The 13,670-nt window shown below is 42.5% G+C and overlaps 1 protein-coding gene across 1 annotated transcript in view; it reads left to right on the plus strand.

The window, feature by feature from the left end:
* Positions 1-292: 292 nt before the first annotated feature.
* JMY (junction mediating and regulatory protein, p53 cofactor) overlaps positions 293-13,670 on the plus strand; it is an 81,796-nt gene continuing 68,418 nt past the window's right edge. The window contains exon 1 of the mRNA XM_069492116.1: positions 293-1,833. Coding sequence (XP_069348217.1) covers positions 808-1,833 — 1,026 coding nt within the window. The 5' untranslated portion in view covers positions 293-807. The remainder of the gene's footprint in view (positions 1,834-13,670) is intronic.

The raw sequence follows: 13,670 nt of genomic DNA on the forward strand, positions 1-13,670 counted from the left end.
TTTCTCGGGGTTCGAAGGCCACCTGTCCAGCCTTGCACACCTGCCACTCTCACCGCGCTGGGAGCCGGGAGACGCAGCCGGCGGGCCGCGGGCTCCAGCTCTGGGGACGACGAGGCTGCGCGGAAGGAAGGAGACGGGAGCGCGGCCGCTGGCAACCAGCCTTGAGGGACGCGGAGGGGCGGTGCCGGAGCGCGCGGGCGCGGTGCGCGCGCCGCCGTCAACGCCGCGTCACCAGCGTGCGGCACGTGCCCGTGTTTACGTCCCTCGTGGAGCCGCCGACGTCAGCAGCCGAATGGCAACATTGTGGCGATGCTGAGGCTTAGAGTTTAGGAGACGAGTCCATCCGTCAGGCCGGTCCCGGGCGTTCGGCAGCAGGAGGAGCAGGGGCGGGGAAATCGGCCCGGGCGAGCTGCGGGGACGCACACATCGCTGCCGGACCCCGCGGGACCGCGCCTCCCCTCCAGAGCGCCGCATACGCAGCCACACGGCCTCGTGTGGGGGGCGGCGGGCGGCCGCGAGGCGCTGCCGCAGCGCGGGGCTTGTAAACAGATCCGGCCGCACGTGACCATGTGAACTACCTGCTCCCGGGACGCGTTATTGTCCTTCCCGCGAGCAGCGCCACAAAGGAGCTCAGCCGTCAGAGTGCGGAGGGACCGGCGAACGAGCGGGGAGAGCCGGCCGGCCGGCGCGCTAAGATGGCTGAAGGCGCCCGGCGAGGGTGAGCGGGGGGCGCGGCGCAGCCAGCCGGGGAGTCCTCGGGCGGGCAGGGCCGGCGGCCCTCCTCCGCGGCCCTAAGCCGGAGCCACCATGTCGTTCGCGCTGGAGGAGACGCTGGAATCGGACTGGGTGGCTGTGCGGCCCCATGTGTTCGACGAGCGCGAGAAGCACAAGTTCGTGTTTATTGTGGCCTGGAACGAGATCGAGGGCAAGTTTGCCATAACCTGCCACAACCGGACGGCCCAGAGGCAGAGGAGCGGCTCCCGGGAGCAGGCGGGGGCGCGAGGGGGCGCCGAGGCCGGCGGACCTGCGTCGGACGCGAGCCGCGGGCCGGGCAGCCCGGCAGGCAAGGGCCGGCCAGAGGCCATTGCCTCTGCGACTCCGGTCAGGAGCCCCGGGCCCCGGCGGAACCCCGCCTGGGCAGAGGGGGGTTCTCCGCGGAGCACGCGAAGCCTTCGGGGAGACCCGCTGCTGCGGACTCCGAGCGGCAAAGGAGGGGAGTGTTCTCTCGGAAGCCCCGTGCGGGCCAAGCCCAGCCCGGTCCGGAGGGCATCTGAAGCCAGGGATGTAGCGGGGGCTGCCGCTGCGGCAGCCCGGCCAGCACCCAGAGAGGCTCCGGTGTCCTCCGTGCGGGTAGTGAGCGCCTCTGGGGCGGTCTCCGAGGAGATCGAGGTGCTGGAAATGGTGAGGGAGGACGAGGCGCCCCTGGCGGACGCGGAGCAGCCGCCGCCTGCCGCCGACCTGGAGTCTCCCGCCGAAGAGTGCAGCTGGGCCGGACTGTTCTCCTTCCAGGACCTGCGCGCCGTGCATCAGCAGCTGTGCTCAGTGAACTCGCAGCTGGAGCCGTGCCTGCCGGTGTTCCCAGAGGAACCCTCGGGCATGTGGACTGTGCTGTTCGGGGGCGCCCCCGAGATGACTGAGCAGGAGATCGACACCTTGTGTTACCAGCTCCAGGTCTACCTGGGCCACGGCCTGGACACCTGCGGCTGGAAGATCCTCTCCCAGGTGCTCTTCACCGAGACCGACGATCCCGAGGAGTATTATGAAAGCCTTAGCGAGCTGCGGCAGAAGGGCTACGAAGAAGTGCTTCAGAGGGCTAGGAAGCGCATCCAGGAGGTAAGATCCTAGTCTGGGCTCCAGTCGCTTTCGGTTGCTCACTACCAAAGGCCGGAGCTTTGGACTGGCGTGTGCACAGGTGGGACGCTTGTTTTTCTAGACAAGGGGAAACCAAAAAAAAAAAAAAAAAAAAAAGAAGTTCTTGCTGTATCTCTCCCTTTATTCCTTCCTGTGGCTTTCTTTAATTGACTCTCTGAAGGACCTTCGTCTTTAGATTTCTTTCCTCGTTAATCAAATAGGTTCTGTGTAATAAGTGCACTCTGTGCGCCACTCAGTACTGGTAATGCACGATTAAAACCACTCAGAAAAAGGTATCCGGTAAACACAGGCTAAATGAGCGTTTCTCTGCCCCTAAAGCTCTTTGCAGCAATAACTGCCCAGATATTAGCTCTTTCCCTGGTGTCATGTTTATTTATTCAGAATAGTTTGTCTTATGGAGCAAAGTTGATGTTCTGTTTTTATTCTCAGTATGCAGTCTGGCAATGTACACAAATTTTAAATTCTTTTTAAAGTGAGTGACCTGCCCAATTGAAAAAGAGCCAACTGACAATTGGAGGCAAATGTATTTTTAGGAGGTTTTATACACATTTGAGGAATATCTCAAGTCTTTACAGATGGCTCGGATTTCACTCCTGTTTTAGGGAGAATAAAGGTCCTGGGCAGGAATGTTCACTGTCCTTTTGTTTTTACTGTAGGAGTAAAAGGGCTGCAGAAGCTTTTCAAACTATCTAGTCCTTAACCAAAGATAATGGAAAAAACCGCCTGCATGAGTATGCATATGGAGCTCCACAGTGTGTGAGAAGCGTACAATTTGAAGTCGTGCCTACTTACCAGCTTCTGCTCAACAAACTTTACTAAAATACTTTGAAATACATGTAGTTTTCTTTGATGGACACCAAAGGTAGTTTCTCACAGCAATTTATTTTTAGTATTAGTACACATTGAGGCTGGAGTTTGGGTGGGGAAATGTCCGTTTTTTTGGTATTTATACATTTCTGAGATTGCATTGTCATTGACTATATATTAATACATGAATCCTGCCATTAGGCTAGGAAGCTGGAGCCTATTTTATTTTATTTTTTGTAGAATATTAGGTATTTTTCTTTGCTAGACTTGAGTATTTAAGAAATACTAATTCTTTCTCACTTACGTCACAATACTCATAACTTCCTAAATCCAGATTTTCACTCCTTCCTGTTTTACCTTATGCCAAATGGCACCCACCATAATGTCATCTTAGAGTTTCAGGGATCTGTTTTTATTTCTCTTTATATCACCTCACTTCTGGATTCTGTTCTACCTTAGATTTTTTTTTGGAAGGAAGTGACAAATCTTAAATGATCTCATATATTCTCGTTAGTGTTTTATTACTATTGACCTGCATTTCTCTTAGGCTGCAAGAACAAAGTTAATGCTTCGTTCCCTTATTAGATTTACAGATATAGATATTATACTGTTTTTTCAAATTTTTTTTTAATTCTTAGATGAGTAGGCCTTTATGATTTTAACTTTAGGGATACACAGAAAGAAAAAGTGACTGTCTCTAGCTTTTAAATTCACATGGGTCAAAAATTAGCTCTCAAAATATAGTTTTCTAGAACTCGTTAAAAGGGGAGGTTACATTTTTAACAAGAGTATCTTTTCCTAATTAAAGTTCTGTTGACCATAACGTTTTGTTTTCTTTAACAGAAAACCAAACTTTTAAAGATTATTTTGTATTTTGGGAAACCATTCAAAATAAACAAAGTTTGTTATAAATTCATTGAACAATAAATATGTAAAATTTTGGTTCTTCATTTAGTTAACTTGAACAGTATTTGAAAAATAGCTATCGAGGACAACAAATAAGTTGACTAAAAAGGCCTACCCTGAATCTTCTGGAAGATTATGCTGAGAGATATCATGTGGTGTTCAATAGGGGGAAAGTGTGGTGTGATTGATTAGTGATGTCTGCCATGGGCATGACAATGGAAGTGTATAGGACACTAGGCATGTTTTTGTCTTCTTGAACTGCTTTTTTTTTTTTGAGACAGAGTCTCACTCTATTGCCCAGGCTAGAGTACTGTGGCGTCAGCCTAGCTCACAGCAACCTCAAACTCCTGGGCTCAAGCGATCCTCCTGCCTCAGCCTCCTGGGTAGCTGGGACTATAGGCCTGCACCACCATGCCTGGCTAATTTTTTCTATTTTTAGTAGAGACAAGATCTTCCTCTTGCTCAGGCTGGTCTCAAACTCCTGAACTCAAGTGATCCTCCCACCTAGGCCTCCCAGAGTGCTAGGATTACAGGCGTGAGCCACCACACCTGGCCCTTGAGCTGGTTAAATTTAACATTGTTATCTCTCTTTAAAAAAAATTTTTTTTAAGATGGTCTCACTCTGTTACCCAGGCTGGAGAACAGTGGCAACATCATAGCTCACTGCATCTTGGAACTCCTGGGCTCAAGCAGTCTTCTTGCTACCATGCCTGGCTATTTTTTTTTTTAATTAAATTTTTTTTGTGTGTGTGTAAATGGGCATCTCTCTATGTTGCGTAGACTGATCTTGAATTCCTAGGCTGAAGGGATTCTTCTGCCCTGGCCTCCCAAGGCAGGGATTACAGGTGTGATTCACCACGCCTAGCCTAACATTGTTATCTTAGTAGTTTGCAGTACCTTTTTTTTTTTTAAAGGTAAAATCTTTATACAAGTTGTCATGTTTGTATTATTTTATTGACTTTAGTAATTCCACCTAATTCGGTGTTGTCTTTCATTCCAAGTTCTCAAATTGTCTTAGTTTGGGGAATTGGTGATAGCTTTTCAAGTTAAGTATTTCTGGTAAATCAAATATATTCTTGAGGATGTCATACTTAGAAAATTTAGTCCTTAGGTCATGTTTTTCCTTCTTTAATTTCTATGGATCTATTTTTTTGGTCTTTTTTTCCTATAGTATTCCTTTTCCATTCCATTGAAAGGTTTCAGCTTAAAGACCATACCTGTTTTGGTTCCAAATCATCATTGAATTGTTGAAAGGACTTGTGGTTTTCTTTCTTTCCTCCTTTTTTTTTTTTTTGAGGCAGAGTCTCTATCTGTTGCCTGGGCTAGAGTGCAGTGGAGCCATCATAGCTCACTGCAACCTCACACTCCTGGGCTCAAATGATTCTCTTGTGACTTAGCCTCCCAAGTAGCTGGGATTACAGGCACGTGCCACCTTGCCTAGCTAATTTTTTCTATGTTTTTGTAGCGATGGGGTTTGGCTGGTCTAGAACTCCTGGCCTGGGGCAATCCCCTCCCCCCCAGCCTCCCAGACTGCTAGGATTATGGGGCGTGCGCCACTGGCCCGCCTTTTTAAAAATTATTTTAAATTAGGATGGGCTGTGCAACTAGCTTGTAAACTTCTCAAGGTCACTGGACTTGACAATACCTTGGAATTCTCTTTGCCTGGTTCTCTAGGCCACACATGATATGAGCACTTTTAATATTAGTGGACAAAGTACACTAGAATGTTTTGTTTTGTTACTATTGCAAAAACTTAAAGGACTTGGAAGAAGTGTCCTTTTAATATGAAGTTGTGGGTAAATGCAATTTTTATAAATCGATAAATATAAATTGCTCTAGGGACTCTGTTTTAAAAACTAGGAGAAAAATGTCTTAAAATTGCGAATAACTTCCTCAATAAGAGGTCTTTAATTAGGTTGGTGAATTCCCCATAAAAGAGGCTATGGATGGGGTTTAATGGGGGTACCTTAAGTAGCATACAAAGTTTTATATATGTGGACAGTGTGTGCATTTTTTGAGAAAAGCTTTCATCAAACTTTTAAAGTTGTTCCTCAAAGAGTTTAAGTTTTGCAATACCTTTATGATTTAGTATGGGGTCATAAGAAGTACTCCTATATCTTTGTTTTGTGACACATTGAAGCATTAATTGCATTGGGTTTTCTGCTAAAAGTTTTTGTTAATGATTTACAACTTTGATCAACTAACAGGAAATTATTATATTTTGTGAGACCTTAAAATTCATACATTACTATTGAGAAATTACTTTTAGGTGATAGTTGTAAGATTATACAGGCATACCTCAGAGATACTGCGGATTTGATTCCAGACCACAATAAAGGACATACAGCAGTAAAGCAAGTCAGCAGTATTTTTTTGGTTTTTCCAGTGCATATAAAAGTTATGCTTATCCTATGATGTATAGTATACTACTTAGGGAGTCAATCCAAATGAAATGTGAAATTTGTTACTGGTAGGTTTTGTCTTTGGACTTTTTAATAAGAGTTTAGTGTAGGAAGTACTATTTATATAGCAGGCACTGAATTCCTAAATGAATGCAAGTGCCACCAAGACCTCTTTGAACAGTTTCAGCGGTAGCCTTGGTTGTTGGTTGGAGCTGAGATTTGTAGTATGGTTATGTGTACATTGGTGGCTCATACTGCAGCTTACCTTTGATGACCTGGATTTTGTAAATTTTGGTTTGTAAATAATGTATAAGGACAGCTACTCTTGAGATTAATTGTGGTGCTTTAGATAGTAAACTTTAATTATGATGGTAGGCTTGATTAAAATCTAAAAATCAGTGTTCACTTCGAAATTTATGTTTATAAAAATGTGCTCAATTCTGACTTTTTTTCAGTTGAAGTCACTGAGAGTAGCATGTGTTTTCAAAAGTAGCCATTTTAAGTTATGCAGTAGACAATGTACCTAATGTTTGGAGTCAGAAATAGGACTCACCACTTTTGATGACCTGCTTAGTTATTTAACATCTTTTAAAAAAGGAAATGGGGGAAATGTTAATACTTAAAGGGTACCTTAAGTAAGACTGTATGAAAAAGGGCCTAACAAAGTGGCTGGCACTTAAAAAAGCTTCCAGAATTGTTACTTTCCTTTCTTTGTTTCTCCAGAGTTTTCCACTCAACCATCTGTTTTTGCAGGGATTGTATCTAATATTTATTTATTGGTACCACTTAGGCACTTCATCTTATACCTATCTCCTTTTATCCTCTCCACTATCTTTTGAGGTCAGTGGGTGTTTTATGGCTATTTTACTGAAGCAGTAGTTGAGACTTAAAAAGGTTATGTGGGTTTGGCCAAGGTTAAACAGCTACAGAGTAACCAAACTCAGATTCAAACCTAGACTTGTCTTAATCCATACTTTTGCCTTTTCTTCCATGCCTTGTGGCCCGTTGGATTTCTTGATCCAAAGGCCTACATTCTTTCCCTGAAAATGTTAGAAGGGATGCCATTTTCCACTCTTGAGAATGGGAGAATGGTGGTATTTTAAAATTCTGGTCAGTTCAGTAATGAGTTTTAAATTAAGGTAACTTATTTTGTTTTATTTATGTATGTGTGTATGGGGACAGAGTGTTGCTCTGCCACCCTGGCTGCAGTGCCATGGCATCAGTCTAGGTTACAGCAACCTCAGACACCTGGGCTTAAGCAATCCTCCTGCCACGCCTGGCTAATTTTGTCTCTTTTTATCTATTTTTAGTAGAGATGGGGTCTTGCTCTTGGCTCAGGCTAGTCTTGAACTCCTGAACTCGAGCTATCCTCCTGCCTCAGCCTCCCAGAGTGCTAGGATTACAGGCATCAGCCACCAGCCAAGACAACTCATTTTATTTCAAATTAATTATGACAGGCACAAGGTAGGGCAGTCTGTGTTTTAGAAGAAAGAGGTTGCCTTAGTGGTGCAAGGATTGGTTTATGTTAAGGAAGAATGCCCAATCATGGTTTTCTTTTGTATCTTAAAATGTCTCAACTAGAAACAGCTCCTGACTTCTGAGATTAACAGAAGGGGCAAGGCACTATAAGAGTAACTTTTGCTTTCCAACTATCCACCCAATTGTGGTTTCTCTAATTTCTTGAAAAGCTAGGATTAGTTATAAAACTCTGGAGCCGTGCTGAAACCCCAACTATATATTGTTAGAGAAATGACAGTACCGTAAGAGTCCTAGGATGCTGTCTTTCATTGGGCCAGCAAGCCATGACCCAGGACATAAACAGTAGAAGCAGGCTCAGGGAAGGATATAATATGATTGCAGTGGAAAGAACTATTCTGTCTGGCAATTCTTGACCGTATTGACACGAGGTATTGAAAGACGGGATATTACATGTCAAGGACATATGGGAGCTGCGGCCTTTTAGGACCTAGGGGATATGTCAACATTGTAACTCAGTGCTTTGTCTAATCACATTATAGTCCCACGAAAATATTACAAACTGCTCTCTTCCTGTAAAACACAATTAAAAAATAATGACGCTAAGTGAATTTGTGGGATTCTTAAAGTTGTGATGAAAGACTTGAAAGCTGGAAGCCATTCAAAATAATGATTTTGATGTTAATCATTTTCTTCAGTCCTATACCCAAAGAAAATTGGTTGTTTTTCATATCACTGAAAAAAGAGATAAATAAGTATAGGAAATAACATGAAAGTATACTTATAGGTTAGTGCCTCTGTCAAGTGAAAACATGGAGGCTGATGGCAGGATGTCAGCCTTCTTGATAATTAATTTGTGTTGTGGTTTTCCTGTTGCCATTTAACGTCACAAGATGCCCAGTCCACAGATATTTTACAGACATGAAATCCGGACATGTTTCCTCCTTGCTAAAATAAAGCCAACTGGGACACTTTAGTAATGTGATTTACAAGTGTATGTGTATGTGTGTGTGTGTGTGTGTGTGTGTGAGAGAGAGAGAGAGAGAGAGACAGAGACAGAGAGAGAGAGAGAGAGAGAGAGAAAAGAAGAGAAGGGAAAAAAATGGGTGGAAGGATTGGTTTGTCAAACATAGCAGCTGTTGTACTTGAAATTAGCCATATTCACTTCCCGAATCCTCACATGTAACTTTAATCAGTCTGTTAACTTCCATTGCTGCTTTGTTTGACCTTGGCAGTGGGACTTAAAAGCACAAAGTGAGCTGTCAGTTGGTGGTAAAACGTATGTGTTCTTATTTTTTTGGTAATGGGAAGGTTCTTGAGGCTCTTGGCATTCTCTAAAAGGCCAGGATCTGTTCCTCTGACTCTGCCCAATTCTCTCATTTGTTGATAGGAGAAAAATTATTAAGTTCCCAGGGTAAAAGACATAGGCCCTGAAGACTACCTAACAATTCTTGGTGTTTGGCTTTTGGTGCAGATGGTGTTCATTTGGATTTTCAGGCTTTTGGAGACTTGATAGTACCAAGTAGCCTTACCACAGAGTAAGTAAATTATTAAAACTGCATAGGGGCAGAGAAGGATTTGTTTAGCAAAAAGCCAGAAAATTTTCTTAAATGTGGGGAATTGCCTTTTTATGCCTGTCCTTGAATTTTAAATTATATAAGGTTGTAATTATATACAGTAGACTTTTCAGATTGTAGTGAAGATCTTATAAAATAGGCTACAAAATAAAATTAGGCCTGATAGGTTAGACATTTCACAGAGGAGAATGACTTTAAGGATAAATATAAGAAGTCACTTTAATGATTTGGGGTTTTATTTGTAACTTTAAGGTTTGAGGGTGGTAGCTGGGATCTTAGTTTATTTAACAAATAGTAATACATTCAGGTAATATAGGCACTGGGAGAATACAGTGATGAATGCTGTATTTCTTCAGGAAGAAATTTTAAATAAAATTGGTCACCAGTTCATTCTGCTGCTTGGAATTAGTTTAGGCAGGTGCGTTTTTCCGAAGCATTTGACTACACTGTGTCTTTAGTGCTCAGTGGAAAGAAGGATCGCTTGAGGTCAGGAGTTCAAGACCAGCCTGAGCAAGAGCAAGACCCTGTCTCTACTAAAAATAGAAAAATTAGCCAGGCGTTGTGGCAGGCACCTGTAGTCCCGGCTACTTGGGAGGCTGAGGCAGGAGGATTGCTTGAGCCCAGGAGTTTGAGGTCGCTGTGAGCTAGGCTGACGCCACGGCACTGTAGGCCCGGGCAGCAGTGTGAGACTCAGTCTCAAAAAAAAAAAAAAAAAAAAAAAACAACAAGAAAAAAGAAAAAGAGGGTGTGAATTAACTTTAGAGAAACAATATTTAAGCTTGAAATTTTCATGGTAATGAATGACATTCATTATTTTGCTAAAACAAAACGATATTTCACCTGCCTAGATGTTTGCTTTTGTAAACAGTTGCTGGCTTCCTGGAGGACCTTGGAGTTAGCTCTTTTTTTTTTTTTTTTTTTGGAGACAGTCTCACTCTGTTGCCCGGGCTAGAGTGCCGTGGCGTCAGCCTAGCTCACAGCAACCTCAAACTCCTGGGCTCAAGCCATCCTCCTGCCTCAGCCTCCCAAGTAGCTGGGACTATGGGCATGCGCCACCATGCCCGGCTAATTTTTTCTATATATATTTTTAGCTGTCCATATAATTTCTTTCTATTTTTAGTAGAGACGGGGTCTCGCTCTTGCTCAGGCTGGTGGAGTTAGCTCTTGAGCAGATTTTACTGTATACGTTGAACTTTCTAAGACCTAAAATTTGAAGTAAGGCTATTTTATTTATTTTGGTGGATATTATTTTAAATGAGTTGGATAGAGGAATAGGTATTATCTGAAGTATCAACACGTTTGTGGGTTTAGAACTTAAAAACTTGAAGGAATTCCAAAATTGAATTTTTTATTGTTTGTTTACCTGTATTGTTTCCCACTTACTGAATCAGTTTCCCTTTTTCCATGAAATTTCATATTTTCCGTCTCCCTAGACTCGAAAGATTGGTATCTTCTGAGGCCAAGATGAGAGGATGACTTGAGGCCAGGAGTTCAAGACCAGCTTTGGCCACATATCAAGACCTCTGTCTCTACAAAAAAGAAATATTAGCTGGGTCTGGTGCTACATGACTTTAGTCCCAGCTACTTGGGAGACTGAGGCAGGATTGCTTGAGCCCAAGAGTTGGAGGTTGCAGTGAGCTGTAATTGTGCCACTGTGCTCTAGCCTGGGCAATGGTGGGAAACATTGTTTCAATTCAGTTAAAACGAAAAAAAGAAAACAGAACAGCCCCTTAAGCTTCACTACCAATTCCACTCATCTGTGTATTCTTTCTAATTATACCTACTTTTCTTTCTTTAAGTGCTGGCATTTCTAATCAGTATTTTATTACTTTTACAAAATGTATTTTAATATTTTTCATTACACTTGCATATATTTATCACTATTTGGGGTAGTTTTGGGTCATGTGGTTGGAAGTCCAGATACCACTTACAATATTGTTTATAGGAAAAAACAAGTGTGCCTTTAGAATACAGTATGTTTGATAATTGAGAACTGTCTATAATTGACTTCTCTCTTTACATTTATTTCATTAATATGGTATGGTTTTCAAAGGATCCAGACTTGTATTTCTTATGAAGAATATTTAGGTATTTACATATACTGGTCTTTTTTTTACAAATCAATTTATTCGAAAATGTCCATTCTTTTTTGGTTGGGAAAAAGTGAAAAGTTAATGTGGTTTAAGACAATTGGGCATATTTTCAGTTTCTTTATTATAAATATCATGTTTTACATGTTGATTTTGTAAGTGTTCTTATTACAGGGAAGGTCAAGGACTTAGGGGTACAGTGTTACCATATGATTAATACAGATTTTGCTTCACCCAACCCCTGAGTTGTGTATATATAAATATAAGTAAGCTAGCTAATTGAACCAGTTTATGGTCACTCTGAAATGTGAAGCCATTATAGAAGAACATGTGCTAAGCTTAAGAGCCTCATTACCAGTCTTTAGCCATCTTGGAAAGTATAAGTACTGTATATAGATTCTGAGTTTTTAATGAGTTGATTTTATCAGTTTCCTATGTAACATGAGGAGATTGTTTTTAAAACTGGTGTTTGATACCCATATATTTGTATTTGTGCCCCTAGAGCCTTGAGATATTTATTAAGTGAAATTTCATTCTCCTTCTGTTCTGTGATCATCCCCCATCCCAGAGCACTTGTCCTGCGTTTACAACTTCCGTTTGCACCTGGATGTCCTGTCTTTCCTCCTATTCGGTCCATTTACCCAGAGAACATCTTCTACCTGCCATCCCTGGCTTGGTCTGTGGCTCTATCTGGAGTAGCTGTCTTTAGTCTGAGTTTGCTATTTCCCTGGAATTGCCCCAGCCCTGTCAATTTCCAGAATTATTCGGTTCTTCCAAATCTGGTGTTTGTTGATTCTAAGAAGCCATTGATTATGACACATGATTGATTTTACAAGTTTTTTCAATGTGAGGGGAAGAAGCACTGTCATATGTGCACATTGATTGATAAGTGCTTGGTGATTCAGAAATTTTAAATAGGAATTTTAGAACTGAACTGCAGAATCATTCATGCTTTTCTCTGTTCCTATGTTACTGTTAATACTTTCCCATGTTGCTTCTGCATAGAGCTTAGTCTAGTCTCTTAGTCCAAAATCTGGACTGGTTTTGGCTCTCCTACAGCATTTTCCTCGAGTGTAGCTTTTCTATGTTTTGCTCCCATACAGTTTTTTTTTTTTTTTTTTTTTTTTTTTGAGACAGAGTCTCACTCTGTTGCCCAGGCTAGAGTGAGTGCCGTGGCGTCAGTCTAGCTCACAGCAACCTCAGACTCCTGGGCTTAAGCGATCCTACTGCCTCAGCCTCCCGAGTAGCTGGGACTACAGGCATGCACCACCATGCCCGGCTAATTTTTTGTATATATATATATTTTAGTTGTCCATATAATTTCTTTCTATTTTTAGTAGAGACGGGGTCTTACTCTTGCTCAGGCTGGTCTCGAACTCCTGACCTCGAGCGATCCACCCGCCTCGGCCTCCCAGAGTGCTAGGATTACAGGCGTGAGCCACCACACCCGGCCTCCCATACAGTTTTAAAGCACTGCTTTGCACATCTTGGTACCCACACCTCCAGCCCTAATGCATACACACAACAAATTGAATCCTTCCATTACTTATCATTGTCCTATAGACAGCATCCAGATTCCTGGCATTCAGGATCATCCACATCTTGGTTAGCCTGCTAGTTTGAATCTTGTTCTCTTCTTTACATGGACCTTTTTATTCTAGCCAAACTTTTAAATCCCTTATTTGCTGCATTTACCATATGCACTTTCTGTTTTCACTCCATTGTACAGAACACCATCCCTTATGCCTGCCTTTTTTGGTTGTCTAAGTTCCACACTTCTTTCTAGGCCTAAATCAAATGCCACTCCTTTAGAAAGTCATTTCTGACCACTGACAGAAATTCAAAATTTCTGTTAGAAATTCAGAAATCAGAGAGGCCTTTATGTTGCACATGATATCATCCATAACTGCTGCCTTGGTTTTTCTCTTTATGCCGTCCCCCTTTAGAATGCATTGTAAGCCCCTAAGAGACAAGACAGATTTTGTCGTCTTCTAACACCTCAAATCCCCTAGTGTATGCAGTTAGGTGCTCTGTAGCTGTTCTTTGATATGGTTTATTTTCTTTTTTATTTTCCTGTGCCCTTCTCCACATGTTCAAAGTTTGCGTTTCTTTTTTTTTTTTAATTTTAAGAGACGGAGTCTCGCTCTTCCTCAGGCTGGTCTGGAACTCCAGGTGTGAGCCACCGCACCTTGCCCTAAGTTTGCATTTTAAAATTGGTTTCTGTATATGACATGTATGTACAGAACATGTATGTACATTTTAATGAGAGGTATTTGTTTCTCCAGGAGTAAAATGCAGTAAGATTTACCACTTAACTTTAAGAATCTGAAAATCGGCTGGGTGCGGTGGCTCAGGCCTGTAATCCTAGCACTCTGGGAGACCGAGGCGGGAGGATCGCTTGAGCTCAGGAGTTCAAGACCAGCCTGAGCAAGAGTGAGACCCTGTCTCTATTTATAATAATAATACTACTAATAAAAGAATCTCAAAATCATTTTTAAATATCAGTTTGGGTTGTTACTGTCAGTAGCCTGTATTTATAC

Source organism: Eulemur rufifrons, chromosome 17, assembly GCF_041146395.1.
Source record: "Eulemur rufifrons isolate Redbay chromosome 17, OSU_ERuf_1, whole genome shotgun sequence".
Lineage (NCBI taxonomy): Eukaryota > Metazoa > Chordata > Mammalia > Primates > Lemuridae > Eulemur > Eulemur rufifrons.